Source organism: Cydia fagiglandana, chromosome 22, assembly GCF_963556715.1.
Source record: "Cydia fagiglandana chromosome 22, ilCydFagi1.1, whole genome shotgun sequence".
Taxonomy (NCBI): Eukaryota; Metazoa; Arthropoda; class Insecta; order Lepidoptera; family Tortricidae; genus Cydia; species Cydia fagiglandana.
In genome coordinates, this window is record NC_085953.1 from 496,584 (window position 1) to 519,593 (window position 23,010).

A 23,010-nucleotide genomic window follows, 5' to 3' on the forward strand; every position below is an offset into this window, starting at 1 on the left:
AGCTCTGTTACTTCAAACTACTTAGCGAGTTTTATGATTAGGTGTTGTTATTACATATATTCATCAATGGGGTAGTTTGGGTTTAACACTTCTGATTCAACCGATGTGGAGTTTAATGATAGAATAATCATTCTTTCTGATAATGTTGATCCATAGTTTGTATAAGAAAATAAATACACGATTCAAGCCTACGCCTCCACAAAGTCCTAAAAATTCTGCATGAAAAAATACAAAAAGATGATGTTATTAGGGTGATAATTTTTGCCCTAGGTATTATATCTAAGTGTTATATGAAATGCCCTTAATACAAAATTAAGTAATACTTTTTTGTTTTTTACCGTCCTTTATTTTGGCAGCAAGTGTACAGTTAGGTTTCGCAGTAAAAGGGCGTAAGTACGATATGAGTTCGGTTTGCCGTAACATACACTGAGGTCCGCGTGTGTGCGGCGCCACGGATATATATCACTAGAAGAGGCTAAGTTTTGGGATTTAGTACGCCTTCTGGGGTCGTCAAACCGCGGCTCGCGAGTTGCATGCGGCTTTTTGGAGTTACAGTTGAGGATTTTTATGACACCCAAAATATTAAACCAATTGTATTATATACCTAAGTTAACATATTAACAGTCATCATCATCATCATCATTCTAGCCTTCAGTCGCGCACTGCTGAGCATATTACTGTCTGCAATGCAAATATGCGAATATAAATAGCATGCAGTGTAAATAAATTATAGTATGTATGTTAGGTATATTGTAACATCCCCATACTGTATCAATGCAAATAAATAATTTCTGATTCTGATTCTGCTGTTTAGATTAAAAGATGTTTAGATTACTTGGATACCGAGAGTATAACACATCTTCGGTACGTAATGTTTCGTTTCACTTAGGGCGGGTTGCACCATGCCCATTTGATGTGCTGATCAAGGCTAAAGATGGCGCTAACGAACGCTAACTGCATATTTGGGTTGCACTACGCCTAACGTCTGTTAAAAAGTTACGCTGCCCTTAACCGGTCGTAGACCACTGGTTAACGATTTTACCGTTTGATAAAAATGGCGGCACTTTATTGAACTTGTCCGTATTTCATGAATTTATATTTGATTTTTCAATAATTTTAGGAAATATGTTATTTAAATTATTAAAAACATGTTAATAACAATAAAATGTGGAGTTTCTAAACGCAAAAACGTGTGACAGTTGACATGAATGGCTCTAAAGTCATTATAGTTGGGAGACGATCCGTCTTTCATAAATACATTATTTTATTTATAGTTTAAAAGAAATGTGCGTGTTTTAAGTCTAAATCGTGAACAGAATGAGCTTAAGTTGAAGATAAGACTAGATTGATGCTATCACAGCTTAACAAATAAAACGCAACGGCATGTAATGAACGCTAAGTACTTGTCGGCAGACTGGGCATTAAAATGAATTTAAAATGCCCTCTGTTTATTGGAATCAAGATAAAAGTGAAAAATCCTATGGAAATATTGGTGAACTATTAACTATGATTCTCAAAAACTGTGAGATGGCAACTATATTGGAGCATGATGGTTCCAAAGTTAACCTGTGAAAAAATCGGAACCCGCAACAAAAATAGAAGTGAAATATATTTAGAACTATAAACGTAAATAAAAAAAAGATGCGAAATATTGAAATCTAGTATTTTAGTGTGAAGAAAATGTATTGGAGCAACTACAGACTAGTTCGGCCGAATAGGTTAGGTACCTATAAGTTAGAAAAATGTGTGATGCAAAAATGATTATACTGTTTCAGTTATTACCTACTTATTTGTGTTTTATTTGTTTTTACAACATATATTATTCACAAGCCTATGAAACAATAACAATGCTCTCTGCAAGTACTTAATTAGAAATAATTTTATTTCGTAGCTATATAGGTATCTGAATACATGAAACAAATTTTAAAACAACTTGTTTCATACTATGACTTTACCCAATATTTATTATTACTACCTAATAAATCATTTAATTACAAAAGCAAAGTGATTTTGATCATGTGTGCTGCTTTTAGATGAAAGATATCTACAGTGTACAATGGTTGTAGTCTATTGCAAAATATACCAGAGCGCTAAGATCGATTTGTTAGCCGTTCGTTACAATAGCTACATAGTCATGATTTTATTATTTTATTTCTAAGTATAACAAGTAACGGTTAGGTAGATGTAGCAATTAAGCTCCACAAAACTATATAGTTTGACTGCGGAAGTTCAGAGGCAGGTATCAGTCTTATTTCTTATCTTAAATTATTCTAGAAACATGGAATATACTCACATGAGATAAGTTGAGTAGGTTGTTAGGTTTGACCTAGGCAAACAACTTCTCTATCTACACACTACAAGCATGTCTACTTACTTACAAATTAAATAGAATATGACTTACCTGCATGTATGACTTTTGTAAGTTACATATAAATCAAATGAATATAATACACTGTAACAAATGTACCTATGTATTCCAGGCTATGTTGATATAGGTACTACAGTCAAGTGTAAGAATATGGGTGTCTCTGTAGGTACATCAGGTAGGTCACTGTAGGTGTCTTGCTTAGTAATGTTCCAAAGTTCTTGATTTGCTAATAGTAGAGCTATAGGGACATATTTTTGGGTGGGATGTATGCACCAATATTTTTCACTTGGCTATACAATTCCCTAAATTTAAACACAAAATACCTAACCTACCTCAATAGTTCTTAAGCTCTGAGTTCAGTCGCAAGAAAAGCCCCTTTATGTTATACATATTTATTTTATTTAGTTTATCATCCTCATGTCAGAAACTTTGCTATAGGCCATGCATGTTTACATATATTATTTATCTACACCTCAAGAAAAAAGATATTTATAGTTGAAAATAAGCAATTCATGTTACCAGTATGACTGAAAAAATAAGTCCTTATGATTGCAAAATAAGTGCAATTTGTTGATCTACTGTCAACCCTCTCCGGATAACCTTTTACTTCTATTAGTTAATTTGTTATCAAAAAGGATATCATATAATAATAAAGTAGCATAGCTGCAAGGGCCAAATGCAGAAGGCGGTGATCTTAAACACGGCGCGGATAGTCCGCCGGTTCTTCTCTGCGGCCCTGACCGCCGGCAGCTTGGGCCTTGCTCTGCTGCCGGCAGCACCATAGGTTAGGTTTTTTTATAATGTGTTAAATAATAATGGAAATAAGAATATTTATAATACTTTATTTTTAATTACAAGTTTCTTCCAGTTACTTTAAACCACAAAAATTTCGTTGTGCTTATGCATTTGACATTCATATTGTTGAATTGATTCACTTGTAGGTACATTCCTTTCATCATGTATTAAAATCAATCCTGAAAAATAAACAACATCATGTTTCTTGAGTTGATTCACTTGTACAATCCTTTCATCTTGTATTAAAATCAATCCTGAAAAGAAAACAACATTATGTTATTATATGAAAAAATATTTTGTATTTCTCTTTGACTACCAGTAAAAAGAATATGCTTAGAACAAGCGGCTTTAAATTAATGTACAAAAGTAACTTGAATGTTATACTACTAATTAGCAGTTAGGTATGCACAATTGTGTCAAATATGTTATTGCCAATTGAGCCTGAAAAGAAAGGTATAAACTGCTTCAGAGCCAGTTCACAGCTTAAAGGTAAAGGCATACTGGCACAGTAAAGGTAAAGCCTTGTGCATACGGTTCTAAAAGTAGTAAGGGATAAGTACTAATAAGATAACTTACCATGCCATGTAGCTCGTTGTCTGATTTCGGCTAGAGCTTAGTTAGTTTTGCTGGGCATTTTCCGCAAATCGACAAACACTGCCTATTTTGCGAGAAACGAGGTAGCCCTACTTTAACCACCCCAGCTCCTTCACGAAACCTAGCAAGGTCTTCAGGTTGATAACTGCCTCCTTCAGTGTGGCTATAGCTTGGAAAGCACTTGGACTTTTAATAATCGGCAGAAATTTCACTTTAAAGTGCCTTGTCGGAAGCCAGTGTAGCTCGAAGCGTGAAGCCCGTGATGATACATTGTTTTTCTGATAATATTCAGGAATGGCTTATATTGTTGAATATTTAGATATGAAATCTGCAAAGAAAGTTTAGTTCGCGCCTACAAAACTATTCTCGTTGAGAATTTTGACAATTCATTTTGGCATTTGTGACTGGGTTGCTATATAAAATAAACATTCTACCATAAATTTTTTGGTAGGAATGCGTTCATAATGCGGCAATACGATTAGCGATTAGTAATTTTAACGTCCTGTTTTTTATAGGTGGTGCAACGCATTTTATTTAGCAATCGTTAAGACCCCCACGTCAGCGTTAAAATTTAGCGAACCGTGCTTACGTTAGCAGGTGGTTTGGTGCAACCCGCCCTTAATCTCCATTCGACCCTCCAACTACCAACTCATCAGATGGCGACCCATACCAGAAGAGGACCAGGAAAATGAAGCGTACCACGGCGCATCGCGTAAGAAAATGAAGATAGAAATCAAGGAAAGGAGATCACCCTAATGAAGATTTAAGTCGAAGAAATTATGAATCGAACTTCACTGAAGACGATGAATATTATGAACATCTTTTGTTCCCATGCGTGATGCTGCCTAAATTGTTATTATTCCTAGATCTTTCACAAATATATCTTCATAACTCATCACCAGAGTTTTCTTTTGACGCCCAGAACCTTCAGTCTGTACTAAGGAAAAGGGAGATCCTGATGCAATAATTTAAAGAGTTTTACGAGTATAAGATTTTAAGTTGTTCGAGACGCGATTAGATTTTCGACTCATTTAGTCACATCTAGCTAGTGTTCTCTTCTGACATCGGTGGTCTATGCTCGAAGGTGCCCCACACATGCGTCCTATTCGGTCTAGGAATAGCTAAAAGGAAAACTGTGGAGTGGCGATAGGTTGGTGTTTTATTTTCTTATGCAAGAATTGGAATAAAAAATAGTCTAATTTATGTTTAGCAAAATAACTAGTTATCATGTTCTGTAGCCTACGGACGCTTATAAGTAACTCCAAGAGTGGGTTGCCAAATCTGTAAAATATCTGCACACTCCTGTTTTTAGGGAACCTATAAATTAAATGCATTCTGTTCCCAAATAAACGATTTTTTTCCAAACCAAATGAATATTAATTCTCCCAAGTAAATGCAATCCCTTAAGGACTTGGTCACTTTTTCTTTCGTACATGATATCTATTTCAGTTTATAATTTATATAGTAGTGTTTATACTTAAAATAACACAAATAATATTATTTTCATAAAATAATTTAATTAGTTCCCTTAATAGTAAATATCAAATTCCTTGCAAAGTAAGGAGTCTCCATTCCTTCCATTGTCCCGCACACAAGCACACCCACGCACACCTGTGCGCGTCGTCTTGAGAATTATTTTTGTTGCTCCCATATTATTTTTTACCCGTATTTTATATTTTTCCTATATTTCACTACATAGGTATATAGGTACTTTTTGCTTGCGTTCGCTGCAGTGTTTTTTCTTTGTCTAGAAAATTGAGGTGGTTTATTGTAAAAGGTAGCTTGATGTGCGAAATTGTGAAATATTTTGTTAAAATAATACGTCTTAATGGTAATTTTAGTAACAAGATTTTCTAGTTTTATTTTATAGTCCTTGTTGCTGTGCGGTTGAGAAGTACCTCCAAACTGAAGGTCGTGGATTCAACCCCCATATTACACCCAGTAAAATTGTTAGTAAGTTCCTAAGCGAAAACATAATTTAGTATGTATTTTGTTAAAACGAATTAACATGATAGACGAAATGACGATACGAAAGCATTTAATAACTAATAATTAATTTATTCACCATTAATTTATCTATGTTTTTATTCTATTATAGATATTATAACGCTTTTTAATTATGTATTATTTTTTAATTTAATTTCCTGAACACATTAAAATATTGATTTACTCGTAAGATGGAAACTGAACCGCGTGAATCCACATTAAGATTAAATTTCGCTTGACACGTGGAGAGCGTCCAGGCATACGAAAGCAAAGTGCCCTAGTTAAAATGGAGACCTTCGCTAACAATACGGTCAATTGATTTGATTTGACGACCGGTCTGGCCTAGTGGGTAGTGACCCTGCCTGCGAAGCCGATGGTCTTGGGTTCGAATCCCAGTAAGGGCATTTATTTGTATGATGATACAGATATTTGTTCCTGAGTCATGGGTGTTTTCTATGTATTTAAGTATTTGTATATTATATATATCGTTGTCTGAGTACCCACAACACAAGCCTTCTTGAGCTTACTGTGGGACTTAGTCAATCTGTGTAAGATTGTCCTATAACAAAAAAAAAAATTCTAGATATAGGTACTCGTAGCTATCCCGAACCTTTACTAAACAGGTTACAAATTGATCATAATTAGATCTCTACATCAAATTATAAATAAAAATAAAAAAGATAAGCATTCCCCAACACAAACAATGTCGTGTATGGATGCTAATACAGTGTGGAAAGATAAGTCGGGCCCTGGATGGAAACTACCTTAAATCCTTAAGCTGGCTCATTTTACTTAAAGGAGACATTACTTTATTTTTAAAAAGAAACAAAACTGCATTCAAAGATTTTCTAAAACTCGCTTGCCTCGCCCGGGAACTAAAAATTCCAAAAAACAAACACTCGCAATTTTATTCTACTAGTCGATATAGTTAATGTTAATGATAATATTTCAAAACATTAAGTCTTACACTCGTCTGTCGTATAAAATATCCATAAAATCTAATATTTAGTACTCAAGATTTTTTTAGACTAGCCAAATTTAAAAAAAAAAGAAAAAATTTTAAATGCAGTTTTGTTTCTTTTTAAAAATAAAGTAATGTCTCCTTTAAGTAAAATGAGTCAGCTTAGGGATTTAAGGTAGTTTCCCTCTAGGGCCCGACTTATCTTTCCACACTGTATATACTAACTAGGGTGCTACCATATAATTTAATAAATCAGGTCGAATTAACAAATACTTGTGTAACTAGTGATTATAGCCAAGGTTATAATAAAGAACAAAACTTAAAACAGAAGTATATTTAAGATAAAAGTTAAAAACCCGCTCAACGGCCATATCTTACGTCGCAAGCATCACGCGGTCATATCTTTTGTTTCTTTTTTATGTCCTGTTTTAATTTATTTTTAATGTCCTCTCTTAAGTTAAACCACTTATCTAGGCATCTGAAAAACTTAGAACGCACTGTACTCCGCACTGTGCTCTGTGTTTGACTATTTCATCTACCTAGCCTAGCATCAGCCTCAGTGGCGCAGTAGACTGTGCATAAGTCTCGTAATCTTAAGGTCGCGAGTTCGATTCTCACCTGGGGCATATCTTATTATATTATAAAAATGCAGTCGCATTTAAGTTTGCCCCTCTTTTCCAATATTGTTGTTTAAAACTGATCCATACGTCTATGGGAATAAAGTATGATTTCGTGAACACTTTTTGATTATAACTTGACCCTAATAAAGCATCTCGTAATGCGTAACACAAAGAAGGTAGTGAATACTGATGTTTGTTTTATAAATATATTTTAAGCGATAAGAATATGTTCATAAATGTAAGAATATTTACTTATTGTTTATTTTTATCGAGTTGATATACTTAAATTAAATAATTGGGTCATTTAAATTTTAATGTAATTTAAGTAAAATAAAATGATGAGAATAAGTATTAGCATAAAAAGTTACAAACAAGAGTTCGTACCACCTAATGATAAGTGCACATCTTCGTTTAAGTCCTTGCAGTTCGAGAGTTTAAACCTAAGTACAGTCACCTGCAATAATATGTTACTCTTTGAACGCCGCAAAAATATCTGACTCAATCTTATTTGTAGAGCCATAAGAGCGTGTCACATACTTTGGCGGTCTTCGAAGAGTAACATACTATTGCAGGTGACTGTAACTATAACTATGTTAATGATAAACAAGGTGTATAGAAATAAAAATAGAGTAGGTAAAATAAAAATAATAATAGTTGAAAAGTTGAGTAGTATTAAAAAAATCCGCGATATCAAATGAAACTATCGTCTCTTGTATCATTTCAATATTATTTCAGCAAAATTCAGGGACCATTCCTTATGAAAACACCGACTATTCTTTCAAGAAATTTTACTTCACCCTATAAAAAAAACCTTTAAAAAATAAAGAAAAACCATAAAAGCTGCCGTCTTGCGATGCGTTATCATTTTTATATGTCCCCCACCCCCCACCTCCCAACCCCCCGGCCCCCAATGCACACACGCACACACACAAAACACCTATAAAGGGGTTAAAGAAAAATGTGTCTACCTGAAAACGTACGATGCATGCATTTTTTTATTCCTCTTACGTTTTCTTTGCTATCCGCGATTCTCATATCGCCGATATAAAACTGAAAAATACATTTCGACCCTTCACACAAAACTACCCTTTATCAGCTACCTAAAAAGGCTCAAAATCTCGTGCGCTGTTTAAAAAAACAGAGCACCCATACACGAAAATTTCGCGAACGTACACACAGAATAGCGCCGTTTAGAAAAAAAATAAGAGCACACATATAAATCGCATGCAGCTCGAAAGGGATGCACTCAGAGTCATAAAATACGCACACAGACAAATAATGTACACACACATGCGCTGTGCAGCCCCCGTCTGGACACACCGTCACGTGTGGATATATACGTGAACACCCACACTTGGATAAAACTGAAGAAAACCTTCCATGTGTTGTGAATGCTTTTCCTTGCAGCAAGCTCTTGGGAAGAGTTTCATAGCGAATACCTCGCGGTAAAGACATCTAGACGACTAAAAACTAAAATACCAAATTTTAAACCCGAAACGCGCCCATAAAAAGCCTAATTTAAAAAAAACTAAATCGATCCGCCGCGCTGACGTTCCAAATTCGAAAATTCTTCACCCGTCCCGTTAACACAAATTAAAAACAAATGAAACGCGCGAAAGACGAAAAAAAAAAGACGCGCCAAAAGCGTTTAGTTTCATATAAATTGAAAGTTAGTTGGTTTTAAGTTAAATGAGTTGGCTAAGACACGTGGTGGTGTTACATTAGTGATGTAAATGTGTTAATGAGTGTTTCGCTGTGTGAGTGTGTGTCTCTGTGCGTGATAAGTTGGCGTGATATCATTTCGCGCTTATTAAAACGTTTAGATTTTGCTGCGATAAAAGTGAAATGATATTTGTTCGTTTTCGGTTAATTGGTTTATTAATTAAAATTTCGATTGGTCGGAAAATTGGTGTAATTGTTGTTAAATGATCTTATCTTCTTTTGTAACTAGCAACATTATTTTTCGTTGTATAGACAAAGGCCAATTAGATAAGAATCTAATTGATTTTTAAGAATCATTTTTCTCATACGACACTTAATTTCAATATTAAAATTAACATACACTTAACATACACATGTAGATAATAAATAAAAATAAGTGTAGCATTCTAAACTCCACCATTTCACGAAGAAAAAATATATCATAAAATATTTTTATTTCTATTTTCTTCCTCTTTTAATAATTAAAGTAGCAGAATAGGCGACTTAAAACACCTTATTATTTATTTAAAATTTAAATAGATAAAATTTTATGATATTACTTATATTTAAATCTGGAAGTGCAATAAAACATTCAATTTTATTATTCACACATTACATCAAGCCTCACGACAGGTTTCATACAAAAAGCATATTTATCATGCAACATCTAAACTAAACGCATTTCACGAAGAAAGACGTCCCGCAACTAAATACTTCCTCTCAAGGAAACTTTATCAGACATTCAGCTCAATTTAGAGACGCTTTCGGACTTTCGAAATACTATGTTGATTCGATATTCACAATGGAAAGGAAGTATGTACCTACTGGTAGCCTAGGGGCTTCCCTAGTGGTGGTCTAGCGGTAAGAGCGTGCGACTTTCAAACCGCAGGTCGCGGATTTAAACCCCGACTCGTACCAATGAGTTTATCGGAACTTATGTACGAAATATCATATGATATTTACCAGTCGCTTTTCGGTGAAGGAAAACATCGTCAGGAATCCGGACTAATCCCAATAAGGTCTTAGTTTACCCTCTGGGTTGGAAGATCAGATGGCCGTCGCTTTCGTAAAAACTATTAGTGCTTACGCCAATTCTTGGGATTAGTTGCCAAGCGGCCCATGAGCCGTGGCAAAATGCCGGCAAACCGCGAGGAAAATTATGATGATGTGCGCTGAAAATAACGTCTAATCGGTATCAAATCAAGCTGAAATGGTAAAACTTCGAATGCAGCACTGGGCCCGACACTTGTCTGTTTGTTTTCCGAAGTGTCGCAACTTTTCAATCGTCCATGAATGCTGAATTCTCCATGTTTGTTTCACAAGACAGCAGTTAGAGAATATTTAGGCAGTTTTAACGTTAACATTTTACAGTTTAAACTAAAAAAACATGTTTTTGGGCATTTTAATTTAAAATAGTAGTACCAATAAGAATTGTGTTAGAATTATTTCTTGTCAGTATCGCGAGCTTTTTTCATTTTTTCTGAGAAAAAAAGTGTCCTCAAAATTTTTGGTTCCGTTTGGTTACGGTATTCAATACAACCTTCTATGACCGTACATAATAAAATGGACAAAAAAATTGTACGAAATTTTGGGAACACTTCTTTTTCCGAAAAAAATAAAAAAGCTCATGATTTGAAAAGAGCTCATGATTCTGAGTGGAAATAATAGAAAAATTCCAAAATCTAAAATACAACTTTAAATAGAAATGCCCTTTTAGTGTTTTTATTAGCACCTAAAAAAAAAGTGTAAACTTTAAACTTTTGTGAAAGCATTTTAAATATATGTTGCATTTTATCGGTGCATGCTAACGTATTATAGACTTTTGTGACGGAATACACTGTTACGTCAACTTCTAGGTACAGTCAGCCACTAAAGTGGATAATTTTTGTTTTAATCAAGGATTTTAGTAACGTTTCTAATCGACATAGAAGACGTTTCACTACCTAACTTAAATTCTTAAATTTATGTTTAGATATTTCATAAAATGTTTAGTTTCAAAGATAACCTTGAAATTAAATATAAGGTGTAACAAAAATAATGGGGATCCTTTTAAGATATTCGGCATTGTGTTCTGATTAGGAAAGGTATTTCCGATGAGTAAGCCTGACATTCGATTGTCATTTTGAAATGTCAGCCTGGTAAAGGGTTAATAAAACACAATTTTGCGTTACAAATCAAATCCAAATGAACACTATTCATTAAAATGATCAATTAAAAGTCAATTCCAGCAGCAAACATGAGGAAACGACTCAAAATTTGCATTGAAGTACTTAGCCTCTCTAATGGATGTTCGTAAATTTTTAGTGTTCCGTACAAAACTTTGTTTACGGAACACTTATTTTGAAGAATATATATACAGGGCGTCCCACGGCTATGCCACATGGAGGGAAAGTACCCTAAATATTGTAGATGGAACATTTTACTGAAAGAAGACATTATTTTAATTTAAAAAACAATTTAAACTGCATTCATAGATTTTTAAATAATTACATGGTTGAACCGGGAATCGAACCCGCCGCACGAGAAAAAAAATCACCCTGTAGCTTTATCATACCGATCGAAAGGCTTGATTATAAGGATTATTTTTTGCTAAAGAACATAGTGTCAGAAACAAAAGGAAGACCATGAATTTTAACATTTGATGTGAAATTTAGCGAAATAATCAAAAGAGTGCGGCTTTGTATTCAACAGAATGAGACTACATTTTGAGCATTTGATAAATTAAATTGATTAATTTTGAATTAAAAATGTTAAAATTCATGGGCTTCCTTTTATTTCCGACACTATGTTATTTAGCAAAAAATAATCCTTTTGATCAAGCCTTTCGATCGGTATGATAAAGCTACAGGGTGATTTTTTTTCTCGTGCGGCGGGTTCGATTCCCGGTTCAACCATGTAATTATTTAAAAATCTATGAATGTAGTTTAAATTGTTTTTTAAAATAAAATAATGTCTTCTTTCAGTAAAATGTTCCATCTACAATATTTAGGGTACTTTCCCTCCATGTGGCATAGCCGTGGGACGCCCTGTATATATATATATATATGTATGTTTATATACATATATATATATATGCCCTGTATATATATGTATGTTTTGGTGATATATATATATATATATATATATATATATATTAATTAATTAAAACAAATAAAAATATTGAAATAAAAATAAAAGAGTATCCATTTAATACATTAATAGCTAATAATGTTTTAAATTATTTATGTAGTGTATTTAAAATATAGCCTTTACGAGTAGCTGGTATGGTGATAAAATATTTGCATAATTATTACAGCCGACTGTACCGCGACGAATGTCTCCACAAAAATATTTTTACTCCGTCGACCTAGATCCAGAATACTCGGTCTAGATTATCGATTTCGATTTTATCACCAGCCCCGGTGTCTTGAATCCAAAACAGAAAAGGTCGGTGGGGGACCTAGTTTGGTATAGATCGTTCTTTGTACTTCTAAATTTACGTAGGTGTGCCGTGAATTCTGGTAACTATAGTCATATAATACAACTATGGTCCAGTTTTAAACGTTAATTATTAACGAGCCGGTTTGGTTTAACCCGTTAAATTTATTTTGGAGGTTAGATATATACCTACTAATGCTTTTTCTATATTAGATACTCTACACAATTTGAAAAATACTTTATCATAATTATTTTACTGGAACTTGAGTTTACATTTGGACATAGTTGTAAGTTACCTGAGTTTACGGTACCTAAGTATGTTGAAGACATAATACTAGGTTACACCCGTAGTGTTAAACACTTATTTTTTATCTTCGACAATAGCTATTCTTTTTATGATGAGTCAAAGTTAATTTAGCATTCATTAAATGATTTGATGAACATAATGAAGTAGAATAACTTGACTAGATTTATGTGTTCAATAAAGAAATAATAATACTTAATATGAAAAAATAATTGTAAGTTCTAGAGTGGCTTTAAAACCAAATCAAATCATTTGAAATTCCGATAAGAAATTATAACCAGATTTAAATTATACTCATGCTACTCATAGGCTTAAAATCGATATAAGAAATTATAAACTATTTGTACCTATTATACTTAAAATATAAAAAACACTATGATCAGATTTAATCAGAAAATACAACGAAAAAGATCACAATAAAAATCTAATTTAAAAACGAATTATATGGCGCGTGATAAAAACCTAAACTTAATATACGGAACGGGTGAAGAATTAAAGAAAATAATATTCAAAAAATTAAAGAATCAAAGCATTTCTTTTTTCAGTTTTGGTCCAGAATCTCCTAACCCAACGATAGTTCCTAAAAATACCTACTTTAATTATGAAGATATAATTATTTTTCCTTCGATATATATAAAAGTAGTGTAAAGTGATAAATATATTAGAATAAGTGTTCAACAAAAAGCGATCGAAGAAAATAATGTCCGTGACAGTTTCAAACTCAAACGTGTTTATAAAAAGCCCAATGAATCTACCGATGAAGACGGAGTTTGAAGAATATAACGGTGAAGACAACGCCAAAATGGATCAGATAGATAATAACTCAAGCGATGCCAATTCAGAGTCTAGCGACCTCGAAAACAACGGGCCTAATGAAGAAGTTAATAATACAGCGCTAGATTTTACCGAGAACGCGTTTTCTCTTCACCCGGTCGCAGATTTTATTAAAAAAGAGTTCCTACCCGATTTTGACTTTGCGAATCCTTTTCGAAATCAGAATTTTACTTTCAAAGATGGCTTCCAAAATGCTCGTTCTCCATTTTTGCTGCCGACGCAGCTGTATAAGAATTTCTTGGCGAGCCTCGGGAAGAGGAGAAGGAACGTGGCTGAATGCTATTCGTTGTATCAGAGGAACATGCTGTTTTCCAATGGATTTGGCCTGGAGGTGTCGGATGATGAGAATAATGTAGACAGGACGACGGAGTCTCCTGATGAGGTACATTAAGAAATAGTTTGTTTAGTCGTATTCCCTGATTCGTTATCGTTTTCTTTCAATTGACTGATTAATCATATTCTATTGATAGCCTGACTTCAACTATTATTTGATAAATAGATAGACAGGAGCCTATTACTCTAATAAGTTGTACTACTTATACCTAAGTAGAGAGAAATTTCTTTTTTATTGGAACCTTTCATCTTATTGGAAACTGTCTTTTAAATAAGTATTATTCTACTGTTCTAAAGTGGAGTGTCGAACATTTCTAATAAGACTAGTATGATCTAATGCAGGTATAAGTATATGGGCAAATGTAAAAGAGGTCCACTTTTGTAAAATAAAGCTAATTAAATTTATTTAATCTTTTGGCATTATATTATATTTAGAGAATTAATCCATTAAATGAAAACTAATAGAACTTAATTCAAGTAGATGAGTGTAACAAATAATTGATACTTAAATTTACTTAACATTGTACTTTTGCTATTGATCTTTTACATTATGTATGAACATTGCATAAGAAAATATAAAAATAAAATTAAACTAAAAGATTCGATTGAAATCTGAAGTAAAATGACGTAAAAACGTTTATACCCAACAATGAGAATTTATTGCAGCGCGAATAGATCATTGACCGGCCCAGTCAGGATAGATGCCCTTTTCTAGAAATTATCGCTTATTTTTGCTTTCAGAATCCGTCTGTCTGTTTGCCTGTGTTTGAGCTTAAATCGCTGAACCGATTTAGAAGAAATGTTGTATGGAGATAAATAGTTTGAGGCTCGGAGAGCTAGGTTCGTTTTTTTATCAGCAATAGACAAAGTAGTGGGCAGAAACTGCAAGCATAAACACAGTTACATTTGCATTTATAATATTAGTAGGTAGGGATAGTTGGGATTTAATCCCTCATTATTCCCTCACAGTAAACGACCGACTAAAAACTCGCTCTTGAAGACCACACATTTTTACAAAACACATTATTTGCTTATACATTTTTTTGCATTAAACTAGGCAAATGACACTTAAGAAGCGGAACTACTTATTGGCTGCAATAGTGCAACTGCGTTTTAAAAGACGACGACTTAACAGATTTTCTTGGCAGCCCCGTAGGCGGACGGATGAATTTTTAAACAACCATGTTTGTGATAAAATCTTTCAATATTTGTGTCGTTTCCAAGCAAAAAATCTTGTCGCTTGCCATAAGGACGATTTGGCAGGTTATTTGTATAAAGATTCAAGCAAATCTCGTCATAATGGTAATCGACAAAGTGGAACCTTGGACTAGACTTCGACACATTTAGACAACTTTCTTTGTAATATTGTCTTCGCGTACCGCGATACTTCATCATCATCATCAATTATAATTTACGCGTTAAACTCTTGTCGGTGGAGCGATTTCCATATTTATCGGTCCTATGTCTTCTCTTTGGCAGCCTGTAAACTAATACGAGTTGAGATTTTCTTTTACTACCATGTGCGTTCTCCTTGGTCTCCCCTGCTTCCTCTTTGTTTCAACTCTGCCTTTGCGTTTTTAATAAATTTGCCTTATCGTAACAGTGGCGGTAGCATGGTCGCGTTTTTATCTCCTGTCCTGTCACGCATCAATTTCGCACTTACTTACATACGTATTAGAACGTGATAAGCATGGTGACAAAGCATATTTCCTCTTACCGCGATAGTTACGCATGGAATTTCCTTCCTTCCGGCCCTCGTGGTAAACGGATAGACTGACCAAACTGTGCAGAAAAGGGCTCGAAACGTCGAGATGTATTTAATATTCATTATCCGTGATATAATCCGGTTAAATTGTTTTATTTCATGTTCTTTATTTGTGATTAATCCTCTGTAGGCTTTTTATTAGTTTTCCTTTAAACTAGTTCCATTTTACCTGTGAAAAGTGAAGAGAAGCCGTTTTTCGTTTCCATACTATTCGTTTCCGTACACGATTTTGTGATACGTTCATGTTCCTAAGGCTGAACATATACTGAGGCGGAGATGCGGAGATGAGGAAGAAACGTGCGGTAATGAACCAATAGAATCCTAGCAGAGCGGAGAAGGGATGCCATTGCATCTTCTCCGCTCCGCTGGAATTCAACCAATGCTTTTGGGTGATTCTCGTACGTTTCTCATCTCCGTTTCAGTGGAAAGCCAGTTTAAAGGCTGCTCAATTGCCAGCAATTGAGCAACCTCAGAATGCCGCTCATCGATGCTTTAGCCTACACGGTGATCTTAATGCGTTTATGTTTGTTCCAGAAGGCAGGCGCCTCGTCCGCGTTCGTCTGGAGCGGGGGAGGGGGGCAGGAACAGGCAGCCCCCCAGCCCGCCGCCGTGCCTACTGGTGAGTCACCTAAACAGGCCCTTTTAGCTGCCTCTCCCGCACTGGGCTGCGCAGGACTCGGCCCTAATATCTGCTTCTTCTTTATCGTATGCCTCTCCACAGAGTACGTGTACATAATTTTAGCGATGGGTGACGAACTTCACAACACCCCATTCTTCTCTGTTAGCCTTCCTGGTACATTTGTGTGCCAACATCCACTGCAGCTTTGATCTGGTCTGTCCATCTCATTAGTGGTTAGTTCATGGCCTGGTATCACCCACTCTTCCCTGGACCACACGTCGCTAAATAGCCATTTTCCATTGAGCTCTGCTCCCAAGCAAGTTATCATAATTATTGTTAATGTCAAGCTTAAATTAATAGTAAAAATTAATAAATAGTACATTGGTGATTTTGTGCCAATATACTATAAATCTCATGTTTTCCTAAGTCCACCAAGAATCCCCCTTATATCTCAAGAGGTCTATAATGTATGGTGGTTGCAGGCACGTCAGGCGGCGGCGGGGCGCAGGGCCTAGTGCACTGGATGTCGGTGATGGCGGAGCATATGGGAGGGGGGCACCACGACCCCTCCCATTACGCGCTGCCACCGTGGAACAATGGCGGAGTCGATGTAAGTACTTTTATTAATTTTTCTAATTTCGAACATTATGCTACTTATGGATACATGAATCTTTAGAGCTTAGGATGACCAGCTCAGAAAATAGGGCTGTGCGGATACTTATATTAATGCGACGAAATCACATTTCTGGAACTAGTCCACTCATGAAAAGGTCCTGAATATTTCATAGAGTCATAGACTACTAAACTTTCCCACCTATCGACACGATTCGAACTTTAGGATACCTACGTCAAATATTACGGCTAGATACGTATGGATTGGATATGTCAGTCCCAAATGTGACTTTTCTTCAAACAAAAACGTCACTTTTGACACTGACATATCTAATCCATATCGTATCTAGCCGTAATATTTGACGTATCGTATAGTTCGAATCGGGCAGTATTTAACTTAATTAATTTTGATAAAAAAGACTTACTTGGCTACTATGAGTACTTTGGCTAGGGTAAGTTGACGATAAGCACAGTAACAAAAAAAACTCGATATGTGGTAGCTAAAGGAAGTATGTTCTGTTTTCTTATGTTTGACATAGCATTATTTGACTGCTTGGTAATCTTTAACTTGATCTATTAAAAGGCAGTCGATATTGTAAAATTTTAACCAAAAATTCAATTTCTCTCTCGTTTCCAAGCAATTTTCCACAGTGTAGGGTGAATGCTAAGGTCAGCTAAATGTCAAACCATTCGCATCAACATTTTTGCAATAACTATAATGCTATCAATACGAGCAAAAGCATACTTTATAAAAAGTTAGAAGGTAATTACGTTTGTAAGATTATTATTTTCCAATTGGAAAAATAAGTAAGACTTTACTAAAATTGGATTCAAAGCTGATCTAGTGAGACAAGACTCTATATTTATATTAGCGTTTATATTAACCTATAATATTCCTATTAGACTTGAATCTGGATTGATTGTATAATTTATATGAGTCCAATTCTTGTACATGGTCGAGTGGGCGCAGTTCCCCATAAGGGCACATTCTTAAACTAAATTAGATTTAGTCTAAGTTAACTCTTGGACTAGGCAAGGTCAACAAATTTAATTCTTTGCTGACGTTAATAGTGGCACTTCCACAACTTCCGCCCCTCGATGCAAACTTGGTGCAGTGTTAGCTTAGACTGACTCTACTCAGTATTATCACAATGTAAAAAGTAACAGTGGACCGACGCCTTTGATGATGGCGTAAATGCCGACACCGCACAATAACACAGTAGGGCTGTCAGACTTTTACACAACCGCTCAAAAATTGCAAACATTTCAAATAAGACACACTAGCCCTGGTAGTAGTACCGAGCTACTAACAATGGCGATGTATGCAGCTCGGGTGCGTGTGACCTACCCTCGCCCATCGCACCCGCACGATTTCCCTGTAGACGGCTTCGTCGAATGACTGTATTGTTTTATATACTGTCGTATTATGTTATTACGTCGAGTTTACACACATGCAACGCAACACTTTGTCACGTCTCGAGCAAATACGTAATACGTACGTTACGTAGTAGTCTGTGGCCATGAGTAAGCCCATTCATAATAAAAAAAAAAAAAAATCATTGTCAAATTTCATCAAGCTTGCAATTTTAATAGCGACGTGCCTAAAACTTTGTAAAAGCAATAACCGAATAACATCATAAATCTCTACCAAGTCTCCTGTCAACTGTCATCGCAGGCTGTCAAATTCGGTCAAACGCCTGTCAAACGCCTGTCAACCGCAGACAAACAGGCAGTCAACTTTCTAGCCTACTGTGCGTTCATGCGTGGCTTGCGTGCGTTCACTGATAAGGCAGAGTGATACGATGCGTACTTGATAGAGGCACAGTAGGCGCACTTGGCGATTGATTCTCATTTTCCTCGCGTTATCCCGGCATTTCGCCACGGCCCCTGAGAGCCTAGGGTCCGCTTGACAACTAATCCCATGATTTGACGTAGGCACTAGTTTTTACGAAAGCGACTGCGATCTGACCTTCCAACCCAGAGGGTAAACTAGGCCTTATTGGGATTAGCCCGGTTTCCTCACGATGTTTTCCTTCACCGAAAAGCGACTGGTAAATATCAAATGATATTTCGTACATAAGTTCCGAAAAACTCATTGGTACCAGCCGGGGTTCGAACCCGCGACCTCCAGATTGCAAGTCGCACGCTCTCACCGCTAGGCCACCAGCGCTTCTTGCGATTAGCCACTTGGCGATTGATTCTGTCTGTATAAAAGAAAAAAAAATGTACGCAATTAAAGGGATCAACCGATTTTGTAAACCCATTTCAAATCGGATCACATGCTTTCGAAAACTTATAGTATTCCTCTCTCTGTTTACGTCGGAGGTAAAAATACATAATCTTTCAAAAAAAATCAAAAACTTTACCCTGGGACATACAGATGCTTTTCAATCTATGACAAATCATAGGGTATATGCGAGATGCCAATCGTTTGCGCCGTAGCGAACGAACAGGTAATGTATCTCTATCACTGTTCCATGTTCCATTATTAGTGCGATAGAGAGACATTCGCTACGGCATAAATGTTAACATCTTGGCTAGGCCAGGCCTAATACGTTAGAGTGCTGTAGGGCTAAGATGGTCGGCTATTTGTCATTTGTCAATATGCTTGTCATGTTCTAACAAACATGTAAGTGCGAAAGTGACGCATGGCATGACTGGTGATAAAAATGCGACCATGATGTTGCTTCAGGTCATTTGGAAGTTAATCCTACTGTATTTCTTCGTGCATTATTATGGAAGACGGGCGTGGTCCGCGAAGTTATTCGTACAAGTGTAAATAAAGTAATTTCATGAAATAGCGGCGGTTATCACGCGTAAGAAACTTCAGCGTTCCTATCGTCAGTGCATAACATACCGACATTTACTTATCATGAACATTGTCCATATTGGCTCTTCGAACAATTTTTTTAAATAAAAAAACAGTATTAGCTAGAATGTTCAGTTTGTCAAAATCAAATTTTTATTTTCTGGCAACTAAGGCCCATAGATAACACACACCCATGACCCAGTAACAAATATCTGTGTTCATCACACAAATAAATGCCTTTAAAGATGACTCATGGTAGACCGGGCCGGGGCCGGGCCGGAGCTTAAGCTTGGTTTTCTATGGAAAGCGCTACGTGATCAGCGTGTCTGTTTGACTGTATGCCTGTGCATCCTCTAGACTGAGCATAGTCGCACTACCCCCGCTGCCACGCATACGGTAATTTTACTCCATGTTCGAGTCGAAAGTGTCTTTGTGTGACCTCCGTGAACTCGTTCGTCGTTTGAACGGACCAATCACGGCACGGGACTTCGCTCACCTCGTCCCACGCACCCCCGCATTTTTGGCAGCATCGGTTGCATGAAATAATTACTCTAAACTCCGTCTAGAGGATTCCTAGTCTATGACTGTATGCCACATTGTTAATTGTTATTGTATACTCGTATATCTCTAGAAGTCTAACGGCGCGATTCGGGAAATGAATTAGAGATTCACTAGATATGAAATAGTAAAGATATGTGATGTTCCACGGCAAGAGGTACCTTATGGCGGCTGGCGCTTACGCTATTATTAACGCCGCTCCAACATTCAGCCGGGGCAATAGTACCTTTTGCCGTGGAACGTCACATATCTTTACTATTTCATATCTACTGAATCTCTAATTCATTTCCCGAATCGCGCCGTAAAACTACTTATGATATCGTTATGAAAAGATATAGTAAAGATATGTGACGTTCCACGGCAAGAGGTACCATTGCCCCGACTGAATATTGGAGCGGCGTTAATAATAAGCGTAAGCGCCAGCTGCCATAAGGTACCTTTTTCAGTGGAACGTCACATATCTTTACTATTTCATATCTAGTGAATGTCTAACGGCGCGATATCTTAAAGTTCGAATCGCGCCGATAGTTCAATAATCGTGCATACTCCGTTTTGATAAAATGTATGGGTCTACTAGAACTTTTCACCTAAATGAAACATATTTTCACATTATACTGCAGATACAAATGTTAAAAATAAAAATAAACTAACTTATCTATAAAATAAACCTAAATTAAAACTAAAAACTAAAACTAAATAAAATAAAATATAATTAAAAAATGTCTAGGAAATTGGGCCCCTTTGGCATGGTGCCGAGGACGCTGGCAGCATTTCCTCGCTGTATTGCTAAGCTAATACGTTGAGCGAGAAAGCTGCCAGCTCTTCGGTCACCAGTGAAGTCTTTAAGCCTTTTTGTGAGCTCTTTAAAGAGCTGTACAGCATTATACTTATATTTGACAATTTTGATATTTTCACTACTACCTATGTATTGACGTTGACTGTATCTAGATAAAGTTTTTTGTTTTTGTTTGACTAGATGTGTTTAAATGCACAAAGAACGTAGAGCAAGAACGTTACATTTTTACAAAAACAACGTTTGTTTTTATTATATGATGGCTTTGCTGACAGCAATGGAGTTGCTTACTGATTTTTTTAAAAAACGAGTCAATAATAGAGACATTAAGTTTTTATTACCGATAAATACGCGCTTTCTAATAGATAAGAAAACCTTATCACGCAGGTGAAGACACTCCTTAATCATAATATCATAATAGAGCTATTATGGACTCGAATTTTTTAAACCGATTCGCTCTTGCCTCGACTAACAGGCCAATTCTTACACTAACATCAGGATGATAATTTAATCATTTTATTTTTATCGTGCATCTCGCCCGCGCCAATACATGTACGTACAAGTATGAGTGAAATGCACAAGATTTGAATGACATCAGTTAGATGTCATTCTGATTATCAGTATACGTTCGAATTGGATTATATTTCACAGAACTCAACTGTGTTCTATCCAATATATCTTGACCTGTTAATCCGTCAAAATTAGACAAGATTAAAGATCAACCTTATGATGGTTAAGGCACATAGACGATTAGATTTTTTTGCACTATTGATAACGCTTCGCGCCTCCACAAGCGACGCAAAAACGACAAATCGTTAGATTTCTTTCGCCTATTATCTTAAAAAAACGCTTAAAAACCATTTAAACACTGCATAAAGATATGTGTCTTTTAATTATAGTTGTCGTGATATGTGTTTCTAATTCCTTATAGGGTAGTGAGAATCCCGCCGGTATAGGCGACAGGCATTCGCTTTTTGTCTGGCTTTTTGCTTGAAAGCGATCTATTTCAGTCATCTGTGAAAATGCTCGTCGTTATACTTAATTAAATTTACTTTCCGCGGGACGTTCCGTATGTGGGGTATGTTCCGTACAACTACGAGTACATAGTTGGAATGCTTACTTGCTTAAATACTAGTTACGGCCCGCAACAATGAAATTATGACTAATTTATTCAAAAATTGGTTGCTTATTGTTTCTAATTTCGATAAGTAGTCAAAAATTGGTATCCATATGTTTATGTCCATAAATCATATCAATAAGTTTGTGGGAAACAAAGGGATCCCGTCTAAGGTGCTTAATAGGTACTATAGCTGTAAAATCGCCTTAGGTTTAATTATAGGACTTTTTTTAATAAGCTAGACGCGTCCGCATCTCATAGAGCTACTAGTAAAATAACCAGAGAGTGGATCAGCTACACTCTAATAACACGAGTTAAAAATTGCCTACTCCAGAGCACACAGTCGCTGTGGCCGAAATCGGTTCGGAGAGCATCATCAGTAAAATAAGATAAATTTCAAACACAAATCTAAAGCTTCTGGGACTTAGGAGGTCAAGGTACACGTTTGCTATAAAAAAAACAGAGGGATGATAGGGTTGGATAATACAAAAGCCTTTTACAATGGACTTAATCGTATTCAAACATTCAATTCATCTTGACATAATGTAATTAAGCTATGATCTGTTCCGTTCCATTTTTGATGGTTGACTGATTTGCCAATAAATCCTGTGTGAGCGGTTTTTTATCTGTGGGCTCGTTTGATTAATAATGATCTATGCGAAATAAATAGATCGTTATGTGTAATTGATTTTGTACTGGCAGTGCTGGTCGTGAGAAAAGTTGAATTTTAAATTGGCTAATTGTTTAACTATAATATGTAAATTCTAACGTATTTTCGAATTTGGTACGAATATTTATTTCGTTTTAAATGTCAATAATACAAG

General features: G+C 35.7%; 1 protein-coding gene and 1 non-coding gene across 4 annotated transcripts in view; both read left to right on the forward strand.

The window, feature by feature from the left end:
- The window catches only part of LOC134675593 (zinc finger protein rotund-like), a 186,581-nt gene that overhangs the window by 30,378 nt on the left and 133,193 nt on the right, over window positions 1-23,010 (forward strand). For 2 of the 3 annotated variants that reach the window (XM_063533909.1, XM_063533911.1), the window contains exons 2-3: window positions 16,213-16,297; window positions 16,780-16,907. In XM_063533909.1, the coding sequence (XP_063389979.1) occupies window positions 16,213-16,297; window positions 16,780-16,907 (213 nt within the window). The remainder of the gene's footprint in view (window positions 1-16,212; window positions 16,298-16,779; window positions 16,908-23,010) is intronic. The other variant, XM_063533910.1, reaches the window with a different exon arrangement.
- Trnat-cgu (transfer RNA threonine (anticodon CGU)) lies at window positions 7,258-7,330 on the forward strand. Its single transcript has one exon. It is a non-coding gene; the product is annotated as a tRNA-Thr (tRNA).